At 53.3% G+C, this 18,401-nt stretch overlaps 5 protein-coding genes and 1 non-coding gene across 6 annotated transcripts; 5 read left to right on the top strand and 1 right to left on the bottom strand.

Annotated features, from left to right (window-relative positions):
- Positions 1-2,336: 2,336 nt before the first annotated feature.
- HD553DRAFT_t21 lies at positions 2,337-2,418 on the top strand. Its single transcript has one exon. It is a non-coding gene; the product is annotated as a tRNA-Pro (tRNA).
- A 1,101-nt stretch (positions 2,419-3,519) lies between these two features.
- HD553DRAFT_306137 (uncharacterized protein) lies at positions 3,520-7,212 on the top strand. Its single transcript, XM_046179233.1, has 15 exons — positions 3,520-3,632; positions 3,689-3,929; positions 4,065-4,118; positions 4,188-4,375; positions 4,443-4,781; positions 4,842-4,959; positions 5,018-5,235; positions 5,294-5,377; positions 5,435-5,814; positions 5,875-6,007; positions 6,076-6,365; positions 6,437-6,575; positions 6,664-6,790; positions 6,870-6,977; positions 7,045-7,212. Exons 1-15 carry the CDS (start codon positions 3,609-3,611, stop codon positions 7,140-7,142), a joined length of 2,541 nt encoding a protein of 846 aa, XP_046038738.1. The 5' UTR covers positions 3,520-3,608; the 3' UTR covers positions 7,143-7,212.
- A 239-nt stretch (positions 7,213-7,451) lies between these two features.
- HD553DRAFT_348196 (uncharacterized protein) lies at positions 7,452-10,080 on the top strand (the record flags this gene model as incomplete). The annotated part of the gene is made up of 9 exons (XM_046183355.1): positions 7,452-7,506; positions 7,582-7,620; positions 7,728-7,857; positions 7,949-8,185; positions 8,246-8,332; positions 8,398-8,469; positions 8,544-8,608; positions 8,682-8,896; positions 8,965-10,080. The coding sequence occupies 9 exons, from the start codon at positions 7,452-7,454 to the stop codon at positions 10,078-10,080; spliced, it is 2,016 nt and encodes a 671-aa protein (XP_046038737.1).
- A 291-nt stretch (positions 10,081-10,371) lies between these two features.
- HD553DRAFT_268447 (putative Adenylosuccinate lyase) lies at positions 10,372-12,526 on the bottom strand (the record flags this gene model as incomplete). Its single annotated transcript, XM_046177579.1, has 10 exons — positions 10,372-10,831; positions 10,894-11,009; positions 11,089-11,168; positions 11,239-11,693; positions 11,771-11,800; positions 11,872-11,935; positions 12,016-12,124; positions 12,229-12,282; positions 12,380-12,422; positions 12,498-12,526. 10 exons carry the CDS (start codon positions 12,524-12,526, stop codon positions 10,372-10,374), a joined length of 1,440 nt encoding a protein of 479 aa, XP_046038736.1.
- Positions 12,527-12,899: 373 nt separating this feature from the next.
- HD553DRAFT_306132 (mate-domain-containing protein) lies at positions 12,900-16,610 on the top strand. Its single transcript, XM_046179232.1, has 11 exons — positions 12,900-13,335; positions 13,428-14,504; positions 14,604-14,673; positions 14,743-14,767; positions 14,846-14,991; positions 15,062-15,223; positions 15,292-15,404; positions 15,469-15,724; positions 15,789-15,894; positions 15,958-16,056; positions 16,118-16,610. The coding sequence occupies exons 1-11, from the start codon at positions 13,272-13,274 to the stop codon at positions 16,361-16,363; spliced, it is 2,364 nt and encodes a 787-aa protein (XP_046038735.1). The 5' UTR covers positions 12,900-13,271; the 3' UTR covers positions 16,364-16,610.
- A 372-nt stretch (positions 16,611-16,982) lies between these two features.
- HD553DRAFT_322238 (A1 cistron-splicing factor) lies at positions 16,983-18,252 on the top strand (the record flags this gene model as incomplete). The annotated part of the gene is made up of 2 exons (XM_046181280.1): positions 16,983-17,670; positions 17,738-18,252. The coding sequence occupies 2 exons, from the start codon at positions 16,983-16,985 to the stop codon at positions 18,250-18,252; spliced, it is 1,203 nt and encodes a 400-aa protein (XP_046038734.1).
- Between the last annotated feature and the right edge of the window lie 149 nt (positions 18,253-18,401).

Raw genomic sequence — 18,401 nt, 5'->3', positions numbered from 1 at the left:
ACGGTTGGCGTACAGTAGTCGTTCGGTACCCTGCCCTCGCGGATACCTCGATTTCTGTTCGGCTTCTCGGTAAGCAACCCTTTCAAACCATTCGCTGAAGGTCTGTCAAAGGTCAATCCGATATACGACAAGACCCGTCATCACTTGGGAAATTATCAAAGTCGACAGTTTGGTAATGCTGCCGCCACTAAGAATGATTTCTCCTCGTCTCACTGTAATAAGAGTTGGGCATGCGTACTTTGCTGTCTCAGCAGTATTCAGGTGGATGACGTTCGGCGATATCGCGTCCATCTTTTTTCGCATATCACATCGCAGATCATTCGTTATTCCAGCGCAGGCGAATCGCGTGGAAACCTGGGGTCGATTTTAGCGCTTTCCACCACAGACATCATTCCTTCAGATTCAGAGTCGCAATTTAGTACATATAAAGTCTCTTTCCTCATTACTCATACTCATACTCAGTACTCATCATCTTGGTAATCACCGAAGTAGAGAGAAGAATCTATTTACTCTTCCGCTTGCTGCCGCTCATATCAGGGACGGTATTTCCGCCGTATAGCCCAGTTTCGCATATGTGCTCTTGTATTATCGACTTACCAGTCGGTGCAGGTACCGCGTTGCATCATTTGGCCCTCCACGACATACAACGACACAAACTACGCGATCGTCCTTGTCCTCACTTCCATTACCGTTCATCGATCTGCTGAGGTTCTCACGTTTTTGCTGCCAAGCGCAGAGTGGTCTTGTTGCTTCAAAAAACCACAGAGAAGCATAGAAGACGAGTGAAACATTTTGGAATAGGAATCCTCATACGGTTTGTAAAGATCGAAACACTGATGTTGCATCCGGTCTATGGTTAGTCTAGCACCGCCTTTTTACAACCGCCACGGAGGTTAGTGCCTGATCTGCAGGAGGACTGCGCTACCAGCGTTTCCTTCTCCTCTCGCTCCCTCTTGCAGCATCGATACAGCCGCCGAGGCTGCCGCCATCAAAGTCGCGTTCTAACCTGCAAATGTTCCATTTCGAATGCCGCCCTTCTGTACTTACACCCGCCTGAGCGAACCCCTGCTTTCCTTTGCTGGTCCTCATCTCAAAGCTCTCGAGTAGGTGAGATCGAATAGGTGAGATTTAATTTTTACGCGACTTATCTTGCAGTCTTTCTCCAGTCGCTGCCTGTGCCGACGCTGATCCGGCGAGCGATATATTGGTCATAAGTGCAATACAGTAAGATCCCAGGAAATGAACCGCGACCTTATACCGCTGACATCTCGTTCACTACTGATGTCATTGAGAGGAATAGCGTTGGACACCTCTCTCAAGGCAAGATTGAGGATTGTTGTAGGCTTTCTATTGTGTTTCCACTATGCCGTCCACAATTGAACATGCGGAATGCCGTCCAGCAATCGAAATGCTGATATCGCGCTCACCATACCGAGCGACCATACATTCAATGGCTCACCTTGGCACTGTGGTGGCATTGCCGACTACCTTTCGAGGCAAACACAGACATTGTGGGTACTTCCTGTCTACAAGTCAGGGCGCGTAATGGTTTGGTATCAGTGCTGCTTGACGTGACTGGAGATCGTATATATATATCAAACTAACAAACAGACTTTGCTGTGAACATAACATCGGGTCAAGATATATTGTATGACCAATCATGCACAAAAAGGACAATCTGTAGTGGACTATACACGTTCAGACCATACCAAAATACAGGTCTCACATGAATGAGCAGATTCCAAATCCTTGTTGCACATTCATAGAGCTTGAGTTGAAGACCTTGGCCTTCTATGGTCCTCACGGATTTGGTATGAACATCCAAACAGGCAATGAAAGAAGCCTTATGGAGACTGAACTAGAACCGGCCATTATCGATTAGGGTATGTTCTGGCTCTGTCCATATGTTTAACAACTGGCAGAGTTCAGTTTTGTGTTGTATAACAAACCCACTTGCCATCTCGCTGGCACTGAGCTGCTCGGGCTTTTTGGCATTGGGGCCTTCCGAGCTTTTTCTTGGTAGTCTGAGGGGCCTTCGTCACGGTCGGATCGTCTTCAACTACGGTATGTTTGTCGTCAATAGCGTTCCCGGTCTTGTTCCTTTTCTCGCTTGGTCCCACATCCTAATTGGCGGTACGCTTCGTCCCGCGCTAGATCGCCTCGTCGGTTGAGGGGCGTTTGTCTGCTGTGGCTTGGTCGGATCGTCTTCAACTAGGGTATGTTCTGGCTCGCTTGGAATGTCATCGACAAGGGTATGACCGACCTCAAGATTGCTGTCATATAGCATAGAAACCCAGTTGCAACGAACTAGTTTCTTCAAGCAAGAAGCGGGAAAGGCGGGAATAGTCCAGTGGTTAAGATTCTCGTTTTGGGTTTACTGAATACGAGAGATCCCAGGTTCGAATCCTGGTTTCCGCCTTGCTTTTTGCCCTGTGTTTACCTATTTTTTCTCCTTCTTTTCAATTCCTTCAGTTACAGCGCGCTTCAGTACTTACTTGCTCCCGACTTCGCAACCCCCTGTCCCTTGCGCGCTCGCGGCCTCGCTTTACCATCACCGGCTGTCCTCGTCCAGCTCAAGTTGCAATGACCAGTAACTTGCCTCTTGTAAAGATTTCTGCCCGGTCATTGCGCTCAGGGGAGTGGCATCCCGGTGCTGTTGGCTGGATGCGCGAGCCCTGTCTCTCCAGGAATTTTGCCGGTGGCGTTCACCGGTCCTTTGCGCCAAGTCTTAATTCTGGGCTATATGATCTACTCGTGCTTACATGCCAGACTACCGTAGAAATATGGTCTTTGTGCCGTTTGACTCAAATGCATCGTCGTTTTAAACAACATTCGGCCCGGCTTTCCGCGCAAGCGCAGCGCGGCCCATTTCATAGGCGGCGCGCCTGGTCAACCCCCACGATTCCAGATGCGAATGATTCATTCCGACTCGACCTACGTAGTTATCCGGAACCTGGTAACGATCCCTTATCCGACACGCAAGTATTGATTGCGTACCTTGAGCCCGGCTTCATCGCCCGGCGACTGCCTCCTCGAGTTCTCCTAGTCAAAATGGCATATCTCGTCTCCAGACCACAAGTCAATCTGAAGCGTGGGTTTCGTGTCATCGAAAGATCGTGCCTCGGCTCGAACATACCTCAGGGCATCTCATGAGAAATAACACCTTCGAGACTGAAGATTTCGTGCTATCGGATGCCATAAGGATATACAAGCCAAAGAATGCGCTTTCCCCTTTCGTCGTGGTCGGCGACACCGGGATGACATTCCATCGAAGCTCGGCTGATTCGTCAAGAAATGCAGGAAGGGTAGGAAGCGAGCGTTTTGAATCTCAACAAGCTTAACCCTCGGAACGCTGACTGGTGTCGGCAAGCAGTGATTATTGACCAGTTGCCACTTGTGCGTACGATCGCGCAAGCGGGGCCGACCGGAAGTAATTCTCTTATCGGGAATCGTGGATATGCTTCCGATTGACCATTCCCGAGCAGCTCGGAGTTCCTTTGACGTTCACGAATTATGGCCTCTGTATAGCATGTATAGCTTTGTAAGAATTGCTTCTCATCGCTACGGAGATATTGTTTCTGCAGCTGTGACCCCCAACTATCACCAACATGCATCTGCTACCGAGAGAACAGGTACGCCCATCGACCTCGCTCCCGCAACCCGCATCTGACCGATTGCTCGTTATCAGGACAAGCTCCTGCTCGCCAACCTTGGTTTCCTAGCTCAGAAACGGCTCGCCAGGGGTCTCAAGCTGAACAGATCAGAGGCCGTCGCTCTGATAGCTTTCCAATTACAAGAATACGTACGAGATGGCAAGCTCAATGTGGCCGACTTGATGCAGCTCGGCAAAGAGTTTCTGGGCAGACGGCATGTGATGGAAGGGGTCGAGGAGTCGATACACGACATTCAGATCGAAGGGACCTTTCAGGTGAGCCTTCGTTGAGCTTTAATAGATCGTATAGCCGGCTGAATGCTCGTTCTTTGGGTCATCAGGACGGGTTCGTACAGTGGATCCTGGTTGCCTTTCTCGAACTCGGACCTGACCGAAGCTCTTCTCAATCGAAACAGGACGTTCTTGGTGACCGTACACGATCCTATATGCTCGGACGATGGGAATCGTACGTCGTACTCACTCTTTACATACCGTATCGAGCTCACTTGAACGCTTCTCGTGCTCCTCTCCGCAGTCGAGAACGCCTTGTACGGCTCCTTCCTCCCCATCCCTTCTGCCGACCTCTTCCCGCCCATCACGAATCGCCCCAAGGCTTACGAACTTCCCGGAGCGGTCGTCTGCAAGAGGGAACCCATCAAGTTGAATGAAGGACGTAAAAAGTGGAAACTCAAGGTCGCCAACGAGGGGGACCGACCGATTCAAGTAGGCTCGTTTCGTCAACATCGATCGTGTGCGCAGCCTGTAGCTCATTCTCTCCGTCTGGCCTCAGATCGGATCCCATTACCCATTCCTGGAGACGAATGGCTCTCTGCGTTTCGACCGAATCCTCGCCTTCCAGCAAGTTCTTCGTCTTGATATTCCCGCAGGCACGGCTGTCCGTTTCGAGCCAGGCGAGAGCAAGTCGGTTGTCATGACGCAATTCGGTGGGAAACAGCTCGTACAGGGTGGAAGTGGGATCGCTACTGCTGTCAGGGATGCAGGACTGGACGCTAAGTCTTTGGAAGGCGTAGAGTTGGTCAGAAGTTTGCTGGACAAGGGAGGCTTCGCTATTGGAAACGAAGGTCAGGCAGAGGAGATCTTTGTCTCCAAGGAGATGGAGCGGGAAGTCGTGAGTCGCAACTTCGAAAGGCCGCCCATAACTATTTCACTGACCTCCGTCAATCCGTAGTACGCATCGATGTTCGGTCCCACTACTGGAGACCGAGTGAGGCTTGGAGACACCGACCTGTGGATCGAGGTGGAAAAGGATTACACCGTCTACGGAGACGAGTGCAAGTTCGGGGGAGGTGAGTCAGGCCATTGGTTCCAATACATACATAGTCTCATGATCGTTCCGAGTTCTAGGCAAAACCCTGCGAGACGGACAAGGTCAAGCGTCCGACCGCTCCGATGCCGAAGTGCTCGACCTGGTCATTACCAACGCCCTCGTCATCGACTGGTCGGGCATCTTCAAGGCAGACATCGGGGTCAAGAACAGCAAGATCGTCGGGATCGGAAAGGCAGGAAACCCCGATACGATGGACAATGTGACCGAGGGAATGATCGTTGGCTCGAATACCGAGGTGAGCGGGGTCAGGCATGTTGTGTGTGGCACGGCGCTCAGATATCGGTCATCTCTAGGTCATTGCCGGAGAGAAGCTCATCGTCACGGCAGGGGCGATCGATGCGCACGTCCACTACATCTGCACTGATCTCTGGAAAGAGGCAAGTCCGTTCATGAAGGCAGCCATCTGTCAGGGAAAGCTGATTACATGCACACAGGCCATGGCGTCGGGTATCACGACCTTGATTGGAGGCGGGACTGGACCTGCTGCTGGATCCAACGCGACGACCTGTACCTCGTCCAAATTCTACATCGAGACGATGATGGCCGCGACGGACGGGATCCCTCTCAACTTTGCGTTCACCGGTAAAGGAAACGATTCGGGCGCCAGCCGTCAAGCTCTCAAGGACGTAGTTGAAGCCGGAGCGGCCGGTCTCAAGCTGCATGAAGACTGGGGTAGCACGCCAGAGTGTATCGATCGAGCGTTGTCTATCGGGGATGAGTACGACGTTCAGGTCAATATCCATACCGACACGCTCAACGAATCCGGTTTCGTCGAGACGACGATCGACGCGTTCAAGGGCAGAACGATCCACACGTGAAGACCAACTCCTTAGTAACAACGACGATTCCAAGCTGACCTCGCTCCAGTCTCTAGGTACCATACGGAAGGAGCGGGAGGTGGACACGCCCCGGACATTATTGTCGTATGCGAACACCCAAACGTCCTGCCGAGTTCCACGAACCCAACCCGACCTTATGCTCACAACACCCTGGACGAGCATCTCGACGTGAGTCGCACCCTTGGCGTTCAAGATAGCGAGATCGAAAATGCTAACAACGTCCACGTCTGAGACAGATGCTGATGGTCTGTCACCATCTCGACAAGTCGATCCCCGAAGACATCGCCTTTGCCGACTCTCGTATCCGAGCCGAGACCGTCGCCGCCGAAGACGTCCTCCACGACACGGGCGCCATCTCGATGATGAGCAGCGATTCTCAAGCAATGGGGCGGATCGGCGAAGTCGTCACCCGGACCTGGCGGACGGCTGACAAGATGAAGGGCGTCAGGGGTTCTCTGGAGGGGGACGGGGAGATGTGCGATAACAATCGGGTCAAGCGGTACATCTCCAAGTATACCATCAATCCGTGAGTCCTACCTGCTCCACCTTGATGATGCAATTCTCGGATAGGGGCGCTGAAAAACTTGAACTGCTCAGAGCGATCTGCCATGGAATGTCGCATCTGATCGGTCAGGTCGCCGTGGGATGTCTGGCCGATCTGGTCATCTGGAAACCTGAAAACTTTGGTGCAAAACCCGAGATGATCGTCAAGGGGGGTGTCATCGCATGGGCGCAGGTGCGTGTCACTCGGCTTTCCTCATGAAGCATCACGTACCTAGATCGATGTGCTGATCGAGAGCATGACCTGACCGTATTCGGAATAGATGGGAGAAGCTAACGGGTCGATCCCGACGGTCCAACCGGCTTATGGTCGACCGATGTGGGCGGCTCAACCGTCCTCAGTCGGTAAACATTCTATCATCTGGGCTTCAAAGGCGTCAATCGAGAACGGTGGGTGATGCAGCGTGATCTTGCTACGAGAGTTCGAGTCGGGAACTGATCCACCGACTACTGGTGCTGGATTTGGCAGGAACGATCGCGTCGTACGGTCTGAAGAAGATGGCCGAGCCGGTGATCAATTGTAGAGATATCAGTAAGAGGAGTATGAAGCATAACAACAGTCTGCCCAAGATGACCGGTAAGCAGGGTGGCGGATCTTGTCTGGAATTCTCGAGTGCGCGACTGATCAGAACCTGTTTCATCAGTCGACCCGGAGACGTACGAAGTCAAGGCGGATGGCGTATTGTGTGACGCACCGCCAGCCACATCGGTAACACTAGGGAAGAAACATTTCGTGTTCTAGCTTCTGTGTCTGCATGAACGTTGTACAAGGAGAAATAACAAGGAATTGGACCTGCTGCTGAACTAGGCTGTGATCGAGGGGTTGATCGGAAGTATTTTAGCGTCCGGATGATTTCGGTTAGGCGCGATCTCGCGTGGTCGATTGATCAAAGGACCATTCACTCCTCCATCAACGAACACACATCACAAAGCTATATAACCCAGACCCCTCGCAGCCTCTCCTCCTCGATCGACTCCTGTATAATCAAACTCTTCTACACTCTCATTAGGCTAGGTTCACGATCCAGGCGACAAGACACATCGACCAAGGATGGCTCCTACCGACTACGTCTACGGCGTTACGCTGAACGGGCTCTCCAAGAACGGTACGTCTGATCAAGCCTTTGCCTCTGAGCCATTCGATTCCCTCGATCGCTGACACCTTTTGCCTCGCCTCGCAGTCAACACTGACGACCTCAAAAAGTTCTTTGCCTATGCTAGTAAGCCTTCATCTCCTTCATTCAGTAACCGCAACGACATTCCGACGGCGCGAATCCATGTTGATCGAGTTTCTATCATCATCATCGTCGTCGATCTCTTCTCCCAGCGAACAACTTGATCCTCGGTCCTTTCAAGCTCTCGGCAAGCGGCACCATCTCCCTAGACGTCGGTGTACTCAGTAAATCGGAGCTAGACAAGATCCTGGAAGCAAAGGCTGGTCTCGAAGCGTCGAACGTGTCCGTACCCTCGAGAACTGGATCGCCATCAAACCCGTAGTACCGCAGGCTGATCTCGACCCTCTTTCCCCGGTTTCAACCTCTATCACAGCTCAATGTCGCAACCCACCATCAGCCATCGACCCATCCCTCTTCTCTCACCTAGCAACTCGCTCACCGGAACCCATTCGAGCTCCCTCCTCTCCGGCTACACCCTCCCAGACTCCCCGCCCTCCGCGATCGATATCTCTCCAACCAAACCTAGTCGACTCTTTCAACCACCTCCAGCCTCTCACGACGATCTTCCCAAGAATGTTTACGTCCTGAACTTGCCTCTGGATATGAGTCAGTGAGTGTCGAAGGGGTCGATAGGGATATTACGAGGCCACGCTGATAACATGGCGGATAGGGGCGAATTCGAAGCGGTCTTTTCGCAATTCGGAAAGATCGAACACGCGTGTCTCCTATCGATGCTGGATTCGCTGGGCAGGAGGAGGTGAGTCGGATTGTATCGAGAGGGATGTACTCGGATGAAAGAGCTGATGTTTGCTGCCGGCGTAGGGGATTCCTGTTGATGGCGAGCTATGAGGAAGCATGCAATCTCGTGAACAAAACTCAAGGAAGGACGCTCAAGTGAGTCCTCTTCTCGGTCGCGCGTAACGGGTTCGTCCAGTCGGAATCGCTGATGCATTCTCTTGGATGGAAAGGAATTGTCGACTTGAAGTATCGTGGGCTCAGGTCCAGAAGGGATCTCACTCCGAGCAACAAGGAGGCGAGTCGTCGGTCTTTGAGCACGTCCAACAAGTCATGATTTTATACTGACCACAACCCTGATGCATCGATAGCCCCTCGACAAGCCTTCTCGCGCTTCCAACCGCCTCCCGCCGATTCTCACCGGGATCAATGGCAATACAACGCCGCGTTTCGTACCCCTCCCGCCCAACTCAAGCCGTTCCAACCGGTTCAACACAGGGCCCCTATCATCACGGCTGATAGGGGTGGTTCTTCCGAAAGTCCTCCACCGAACATGACGTCCACTACTGTCATTGCGGAAGGTCTCGTGAGTAGGCTTGCGTGATTGATGAGTTGCCAACCGGTTTCTAACGCGTTAAAACCTGGATCTTGCAGTGCGCCAAAGCGTTCCCTACCATCGACCATGTCATTCGAGGCTTCTTACCTCGAGGGGACGTGACCGGAGCGACCTTCCTACCCGACAATTCCGGCCTCCCTCCCCACGAGAACGCCTTGACCAGGTCCGCGTCGGTCACTTTCAAGACGATCCGCGAGGCGGCCAACGCGGTCTCTTGGATGCACGGCAGGTTCTACGGCGGCAAACAAATCAAGGTCAGGTGGGAAGGAGAAGGGTTTCCCAGAAAGGTCAGGCGGACCAACGCACCTGTCCGGCTCGATTTTGGTTCGGCGCTCGGGATGGGTCCGGGAATCTCGTCAGCTCCTTACTCAAGCGGCCAGGCGTCTTTTGCTCTCCCTACCCCTCCGATCACGCCCTACGAGAATCGCATGTCCTATTTCGGAAACAATGACCCGCCCCAAACTCAACGAGGTCCGGTGCAAGGCTTTGACCAACAGGCGCAGGGACCCTTCCAGCTCCAACAATCTCACTTGCAAAAGCCAACCCAGTCACAACAGCCATTCCAGGCTCAACCACTTCATGAACAGGCGATCGGGCTCTCGCAAGCGCACCAGCAGAGTCTGGCGGACCAATTCCTTCCGTTCATGCAACAACGTTACAACACTAAGCTCGCCCCTCAGACCCCCTCGGATCCGTCGGCTTCATACAACAACAGTCGGCCGCACTCGTCTTTGCAGGTGCAAAATCACGTGCTCGCCTCTAGCACTTCGTCTCTCGGCAACTCGCAACTGAGCACGCCGCAACGCTCCGATATCGATAGGAACCCTTCGCCCGCGTCGAACCGTTCGTTCGAAGGTGTCTTCCCGACCGCGCTCACTCCCATGTCGTGGTCTGGTATCTCGGAAAACAAGACCGCTCCGCCTTCTCCAGGTCCTTTTACCCCCTTCTCGCCGATTCAGGACAACGAGGGGTTCGAGGGCACCCAGATCCAGGAGGAGAACGATGTCTTGGGGATCCTCGCCGGACTCACCTGTGACGACGACGATCGTGAAGATGAAGGGGAAGAGGAAAAGATGGTATGGGCAGGATCAGAGGTCGCCAAGGATTATGGCCCGATCGGGCAGGAAAGGAGGAATTCCGCCGTCGAAGCGTAAAGACGTTTCTTTGGTCAGGAAATCGGTGCTCTTTACTACATCTTCATCTTGAAAATATTGCAGCTGCACGCCCTGCACATCATTTGCCTTCATGCTTTTCCAGGTATGCTCGCAACAACACGTCACCTCGCCCGGTATTATCGCTCGTACTTTTTGGATTGGAACGGATTTAGAACCGGGGAATCTAGCATCTCGCAATGGTTCTCGGATGTAATACTACATGTTGATAGTCTCTTTTGGTGCATATCGTTTGCACGTCTATACCATAGCGTTCTCAGCCGACTCATTTTTCTACACATTCAACGTGGCGGCCTGAATGTTCTTCAACGACTCGGCGTAGGGCTCGAGCGCGGGCTTGACCCATTCGGCCAAAAACTTGTCGACCTGCTCGGGAGCTCGTCCGATAAAGGTCGAAGGGTCGAGGAGCGTGTCGAGCTCGGCCCAGATGGGCTCAAAGTAGCTATCCTTCTTGACCCGCTCGATCAGGTCGTTCTCGCCTCCTTGCTCTTTGACGACGGCTCCAGCCTCGTGGGACAAGACCCGGATCTTTTCGTGACAATCCTGACGATCCCCACCGTGCTTGACAATGGCCATGATGATGTTCTCGGTGGCCATAAAGGGAAGCTCTTGTGATATCCGACGAGCGATGACCTTGGGGTAGACGACCATACCCTCGGAAATGTTTTGAAGGATGATGAGCAGGGTGTCGGCCGTGAGGTAAGCCTCGGGGATTGCGATACGACGGTTGGCACTGTGGGCGGGGACGTCCGGTCAGGATGAATCTAGCGATGGCAAATCTAACCGCATTCTTACCTGTCGTCGAGGGTTCGCTCGAACCACTGCACGCTGCTGGTCATCAGAGCGTCCTGTTGCAAGACCATCAGATGCCTAGCCAAAGAACAAGCACGCTCGGATCGCATGGGGTTCCTCTACACACAGAACCAGAGAAACGCATCGACAACGACATTAGCGGCATGATCCGACGCGAAGCTCATATCGAGTATTTACCTTGTAGGCCATGGCAGAACTACCGATCTGGTCCTTCTCGAAAGGCTCCTCGACCTCTTTCAAGTTGGCCAACAGACGAACTGTTCACAAGCGAATTTCACATCAGTCGCTGATCTGTTCACGACACTTGAGCGCCGCTCGTCGACTCACTGTCGGTGCAAATCTTGTGGACGGTGGCTCCGAAACTAGCCAAAGGTCCCAAAACGTCCGCATCGATCTTTCTCGAATAAGTCTGCCCGGTGACCGGGTAAGCATAGGGCAACCCGGACAACTCGGTCACCCGCTTGTCGAGCGCTTCGACCTTGTCGTGGTCCCCGTCAAAGAGGGCCAAGAAGCTCCCCTGAGTCCCCGTGGTCCCCTTGACGCCTCGGAAACCGATATCGTTCCTCGCACGTTCGAGGTTCCTCAAGTCCCACAAGAGTTCCTGGATCCACAGGGTAGCTCGCTTGCCGACGGTGGTCAATTGGGCGGGCTGGAAGTGAGTGAAACCGAGGGTGGGGAGGTCCCGGTAGGTCTGGGCGAACTCGGAAAGACGGGAGATGACCGTGGCGAGCTTGGGGAGGAGGATGTCGAGCCCGTCTCGCAAGAAAATCAGGTCGGCGTTGCTACGAGGTCGCGATATCGTTGATGAGTCGTTAGGGGAGGGGTTCCTTTCTTGCCAAGCTTTCAGGTACCGACTTACTCGGTGACGTAACACGAAGTAGCTCCCAAGCTATATGAATCCCGGTCAATACAACTTCAACATCCTCAAACATGTGCAACCCGACGGAATCCTGAACTCACTGAATGATCCCAGCAGCATCAGGCGCGACGACCCCAAAAGTGTGAACGTGCGCCATCACATCGTCTACAGCGGAGCACAAAGCAGCCGTCAGCCGTCCGAAACAAAGGACACGATACAGAATGAGAGTTCAGGTCATGACTCACGCCTCCTCTTCTTCTCCTCGACAGCGGCGATCTTGAACTGTTCCTCGTCCAAATCCAAGTTGGCCTTCATCTGCTCGATGGCCGAGTCGGAGATGGGCAGTCCGAGTTCCTACAACGGTTCAGGGCAAAGTCTCAGTTTCTTCCCTCCCACGATTACGATCTTGATCTGAATAGAAGAGATGAGACAGATGGCACATGATGTGCTTAGCTTACCTTTTCGGCGATGGCGAGGTTCAACCAGAGTTTCCTCCATGTTCCGAACCGGGTCTGCGTCGAGCGTTCACAGGCATTGTCGCGGGGAATCCAAGATCAGCATGGAGATTCCCCGTCACATCTTGCCTGATCAGGTGATAGGAAGGCTCACACCGCTGGAAAAGAGCTGGCACATCTCTTTGGACGCATATCGGCTATCGAAACCGTGGAACTTGTTCAGTAGAGGTCTCTCGAGTTACGGGCGGGCGAGGCGCCTCAAGACCACCGACCTTGTTAACGGAGTCTGGTAGGTATCCATAATGAAATGTTATAGATGCGTTCGGTTGGGCTAAGGTAGCTGGTCGGCAGGAATTCTACCTCGTTAAACAAGGGTTCAAGGACTCGAACATGCATGCACATCTTTCCAAAGTTCGTCCCTGGTCCCCGAGTTGGACTTTCGGGTGAAAACGGAAGCAGATCGGGCATGCACGGACATACAGAACATTGGATGAATGTCCGAGATCATGGCGTTCGAGCGAAAAGCCACCAATGATTTGCCGTAAACCTTAGATTTGCCTCCGGGAATGATTCCAGATGGCGTGCCAACAGGTCCGCCTCGGCGACGTCGTTTCCCCGCATTTTTGTGTTTTTGTTGCACGAGTTGCATGTCGTCGCCTCTTTGAACAGACCTGGACAGATCTCAGTCCACAGCGACGATCGTCCCATCTCCTGGATCTCCTGTATACTTGTGCTCCCTCAACGGTGACACAGCCATACCTTGCACCATTGATCCGGGCTTTATCGCGCACCGTTCCAGTTTTCTCGCTCATCGATCGGGCTGACCCAGGTTTATCGATATCCACCTCGCCACAAGAAAACAAACAATCGACCGATTGTCTAGCCTCGACCTCTTCTCTGTGAATCCGACTTGCATCACTCTGCTATCACATTTGGAGGACCTGTTTTATCATTATCTGTTATCTGTTACGGATATTGCCACTTGCATTTGATCTGGACACGACAACGACCAACGACTTGGACTTGAACTTGAATTCGAATTTACGATGGCTTCATACGGTCTTCACGCAAATAACGGGGCTCTGTCCAGTTCATACGGAACTTCATACAGTCAGTACATCCCATATCTCTTTCTTCCGTATATCATCTACTTTCACTTGAAACTGATCACCACCGTTTGTTATCGCCACCCCATTTCATAGCTATTCAAAGTAACCTGGAGAACCTGATCGCCAATCACGTCCTCTCGCCTAACCAAGAATCCGCCCGCCGCTTCTCCGAGTCTTCGCAACAATCTTCCCATGATCATCATGGCGGAAGACCTCATATGGGAGCGAGGCATCCGAGTGTGATTCCGGAGGAGCAGCCTTTGATGGACGATGACGAGGAGGAGGAGGACGATCGTAGAAATGAACGCAGTACCAACAACAGGACTGAAACCAACAGGAATAACGACAACAACAACAACAGAAGACCCGGCCATGTCACTTCGGACTCGGTGTTTTCCCAGTCGACCCGTTCGACAGAGGATGATCGGATTCCTGATATCGTCGTCAACGCCTTTGCCGGGTACGCCCGTCGAGCCTCTGTCCTGTCCACCATCGCCAACAACTTGCACTTCGGACACGGCGGGAATCACGAGAGGAGGGAGTCGATGTTGTCCCAGTACTCGGCTTCCGACCGAGCCAGGTTGGCCAAGTTGACGACGATCGTCTCTGGGGCAGAGACGGGGGAAGAGGTGGATGAGATCCATCAGGCGCAGCATCATGGACATCATCATCACCATGGTCATCGGAGCAATTCGATGTCGCCCAAGCTGGGAAGGTCGAGCTTGAGGTTCACCCCACTCGAACCCCCTACTAACGCGGGTACGGACGAACGGACTCCTCTTCGATCCACCGAACCTCGCGCTCTGGAAGAGGCCGTCCAGACCGAGGAAGACGACGACGCCTCCTCTTCACCCGGTACCGATTGCGCAGAGACCCACATGCTCCTCGATCCCGCTACCGAACTAGACCCGATCGCCGACCTTCACCTCGCCGCTCCTACCCCTTCCCATCCCACCCCCACCTGGTACTCCTCCGCATGGGCGGAAACCAAAGTCCTCTGCGCCTCGGCAGCTCCGATCTTTGGGACCCAGTTGTTGGAGTATTCTTTGCCCCTGGCGAGCGTCATCTCGATCGGTCATCTTTCGACGACGGACCTAGCGGCGAGCGCTTTGGCGAACATGACGGCGGCTGTGACCGGGTACTCGATCTTGCAAGGATTCATCTCTTCCCGTGAGTCGTCGTTCCGGTCATGGCTGATCGCCTGTATGGCATTTTTCGAGACTTGGAGTTAACTTGCTGACATGGGCTCGGCTTTTTTACGGGGTGCAGTGGATCTGGTTATGCCTACCGCGTGGACGTCGAGCGAGCCGCAGCGAGTCGGGTATTGGTTGCAGCGATGGTGAGTTTGTTTTCGTGTGAGGCGGTGGTCAGCGGATCGTATCAATGCTGATTGACATGTGGTGTTCAGTGCGATTATCGTCTTGGCTCTTATGGTGAGCATCGGCATCAGAATGGTATGAGTATCCGACGAGAGACTTTGTCTGACCACCAATTCTACACCTTTCGCGCAGGTCCCGATCGTCATCGTCTGGATGAATGCCGAGAACATCCTCCTGCGTCTGGGTCAAGACGAGGCAGTGGCCTACCGTGCCGGGTTGTACATCCGGTACCTCGCCGTCGGTCTGCCAGGGTACGCTTTGAACCAGATGATGCGAAAGTGAGTCCACTTCTATCACTTATCTCCCTGGCAATTCATAGACCTGATCGTGATGAACCTTCATCTCTAGGTACTTTATGGCTCAAAATTTGCAAGGCGTGCATCAAGTCATCAGCGGGATCGTCGCCCCGCTCAACCTGGGTTTGAACTACCTCTTGGTGTGGGGTCCTCCTGCTGTCAGGATCGGTTTCGTCGGCGCGCCGTTGACGACCTCGATCAGTTTCAATCTTTCGTGAGTCAGCTGCATGGTCTCAGAGGCCAGATGGATCGCAAGCTGATGTCAGTAATCGGGGTCAATAGCGCTACGCTCGCTGTTGTCTGGGCCATGTTCTTTGCTCCAAAGACGGCTTGGAACGGATGGGGCGGTTTCACTGGGGAACAGGCCTTGTTCTTGCTCACTCAGGGATCTTTCGGTAAGTCCAGCTAAACCATAACCGCTTCCGTGACATCACGCCTGACCATTGTTCGTGATCGTAGGCGCCTTGCAAGTCGCCAGTGAATGGTGGGCTTGGGAGATTTGCGGTCTCATGGTCGCCTCTCTAGGAACGGTCGAGCTCGCCGTCAACTCGGTCCTCCTCTCGTTCTCTTCGATCCTCTTCCAGTTCCCTCTCAGTGGAGGCAACGCCGCGGCCAACCGAATCGGTAACTTGTTGGGAGCCAACCGACCTGTAGAAGCGAGTTTGGCCAGCAAGGTCGCCCTCGCGCTCGCAGTCGGCGTATCGATGTTCAACAGGTGTGTATTTGGCGATTGTCGGATAGGAAATTCCGGTTTCGGCTGAACGTCGTGCTGCTTTCAGTGCTATTCTCGTTGTTCTGAGACATCAGATCGCATACCTCTTCACTTCGGACCCTGTCGTCGTCGCTGGTGTCGCCCAGCTCACCATCTACGTTGCCTTGTTCCAGGTGAGCTAAGCCTTTCTCAACTCGATACGAACCTGTTCTGAAAGCTCCGCCTTTTCTCTGTAGACTGCCGATGGTATCGTCGGTGTCGGTGGTGGTACCATGCGTGTCCTCGGTCTGGTCAGGAAGGGCGCCATCATCAACCTGATGGCCTATTACATCATTGTGAGCTCGCCTGCGCGCCGAAGATGACAGCCAGACTCCTCTGATCACTATCGACTCGCAGGGCTTGCCTATCGGAGCCTTCCTCTGTTTCAAGCGGGACATGGGTCTCCGAGGCCTCTGGATCGGTCTGTCCGTCGGTATCACCTTTGCGGGTATCGCCACGGCCGTCTTGCTCCTCCGCGTCGACTGGGTCGCTACTGTCACCTTGGTCCGTAAGAAGTTGGGCTTGCACAATATCAAGCCGGGCGAGGGTGAAGAAGAAGCCGTCGTCGCCAAGAGCTACGGTACCATGGGCGGTGGACATTGAGCTACCACAACCCGGTCATCCAGACATCCACAGCGATATCCATCCCTACCTTTCTTTACGAATCGCCGACTTGCGCTTCTGCCATTCAGGTTTACCTATAATACGGCGATGTATCATCTGCCTAAGCGTTCGCCATCTTTTAATCTCACATTTATATGCGTCTCCCTTCATGTATGACCGAGATGTAAAGCTTGCTAGTCCTCCGCATGGACCTTGCTTGTATACGCATTTGTTGTGCTTTTCGTGACTTGCCGTGCCGTATCGCTTTCTGAATCCAGCTAGTGCGTAACCGTCACCGCTTCCTCTCCTGTAGGCAAGTATAAGGGAAAATCACAACGTGACCAAGATGCACAACAACATCAGGGTAGCTTCGGCGCTTCGGAAGGATTGGATTTGATTGACATAGGCCATAGGAAGATTGAATAGGGCGTTCCAGGTAGAAGTTCCCCATCCAGATTCCGCCCGCGCTAGTTGACTTCTGTTGCTCAAAGCCCGAGCTCGGAGCAACTGATTCATCATGCGATCATGCGATCATGCACGACATTTCCAACAAATTAATCTATACCTGGATTTGTTGCAACGGACCGTTCACAGCATCCAAAATACGCACACTACAAACATGAGACTCACTCCTGAAGGCGCCGAATATCACTATGAGACTGGAGCTTTCATCATCGTCTCTGACCTTCCCGAGGGATCTCAAGTCGGCATCGATGGGGAAGACAAGGTCACCTCCCAATTCATGGGTTACAAGATGATCCCTTCGGGGCTCCACCTGTTCACGCACTCGCCACCTGCAGCTTCAGACGCTCCGATGGCCATGCCCGTACGGCATGGTCTCTTCAGGACGTTACGAAGTCGCCAGACGCTGGTCCTGAAATACTCGGCCGAGGAGGAAGAATTGATTCCCAACCTCGCTGACGCTCAGACGGGAGAAGAGGTGGAGACGGTCTTGACACGGGAGCATCTAAAGACTTTGGATCCCAATCTAGGAGTCTACCCACTTTACCTCGCCAAGGTATGGCAAAACATGACGAACTGTATTACGACGGGAGATGTCGAGCGGGTTGTAGGCAAGGCGGGCAAGCTGGATAGCCTGATGGAATCCCCTGCGGATGACGAGGTCGTCAAGGGCAAGGGAAAGGTGCAAAAGGTGGCCCAGACAGGGGAGATGAACACGTTGGACTTTGTCGCTTTCGATCTGAAACGGTCGTGGGGGGCAGATGCGGTCGGGGAAGAGGTCACGCGGTATTCGAAGGACAAGAGCTGGTTATGGAGACACGTCGTAAATACGCACCTTGAATCAAGTACGTCATTCAATAGTATGAAACGAAGAGAGAAAGTGTGCTGATACATTTACGGTAACACTGCTAGATCCACAGAGACTATTGGCAGAGATCCAGCTGGCTTTCGTCATCTTCCTCTACGTCCAAAATTTTGCGGGGCTCTTGGCCTACAAACGGCTCCTCTCGCTATGCGCTCGCTGTGAGGAGCTCTTTCAAGACTTGGACGACGTATCTCCAGCGGACGGTGTGACCTTGACACGGGAATCGATCGGACAGTTCTACTCGTTGCTCATCAAGACGCTCGAGGTGCACATCAAGGTCGTCCCAGAGACGTTCTTTACCGTGGAGCTCGCTGGGACGGGGATGGAGGACTTTTGGTTCGCAGAAATCGAGACCTTGATCCGCAACTATGGGTCGAACGCTCGACGAGGGGATGTGGAATTGGACAGCGCCATCGGGTCGCTGAGCGAGACGGTCCGAAGCAAATTCGGCTGGGGCCTGCCCGATCTAAGAAGCGTGAGAAGGAAGGCTGAGGAGGATGAGGATGACGATGGAGACGAGTTGGAAGAAGGTGAAGATGCGCCTGTCGTTGTAGAGCTGTAGAGGAGCAGTTTCTCCGGGTGATGAAAGGAATACACCTGCCTTTCCCGCCCGCACGATCGCTTGCGGTGTCGCCATCGCTCGTCATTGCCCGGAATATCTTGCTGACAAATATAGCCAACTCGGCCGAGTTTCATCGTCATGTCCGGCGA

This window comes from Filobasidium floriforme, assembly GCF_021052385.1.
Source record: "Filobasidium floriforme strain CBS 6241 chromosome Unknown HD553scaffold_4, whole genome shotgun sequence".
NCBI classification, from domain to species: Eukaryota; Fungi; Basidiomycota; class Tremellomycetes; order Filobasidiales; family Filobasidiaceae; genus Filobasidium; species Filobasidium floriforme.
The sequence above is the reverse complement of the archived record's forward strand: the minus strand, read 5'-3'. Positions and strand labels throughout refer to the sequence as shown.

Coding starts and splice junctions, on each gene's coding strand:
- HD553DRAFT_306137 (XM_046179233.1), top strand. CDS start 3,609: ATGCATCTGCTACCGAGAGAACAG. Junction 4,376..4,442: donor AGGGGGACCGACCGATTCAA/GTAGGCTCGTTT, acceptor GTCTGGCCTCAG/ATCGGATCCCATTACCCATT. Junction 6,008..6,075: donor CCCTGGACGAGCATCTCGAC/GTGAGTCGCACC, acceptor CGTCTGAGACAG/ATGCTGATGGTCTGTCACCA.
- HD553DRAFT_306132 (XM_046179232.1), top strand. CDS start 13,272: ATGGCTTCATACGGTCTTCACGCAAATAACGGGGCTCTGTCCAGTTCA. Junction 14,674..14,742: donor GGGTATTGGTTGCAGCGATG/GTGAGTTTGTTT, acceptor TGTGGTGTTCAG/TGCGATTATCGTCTTGGCTC. Junction 14,992..15,061: donor TTGAACCAGATGATGCGAAA/GTGAGTCCACTT, acceptor CTTCATCTCTAG/GTACTTTATGGCTCAAAATT.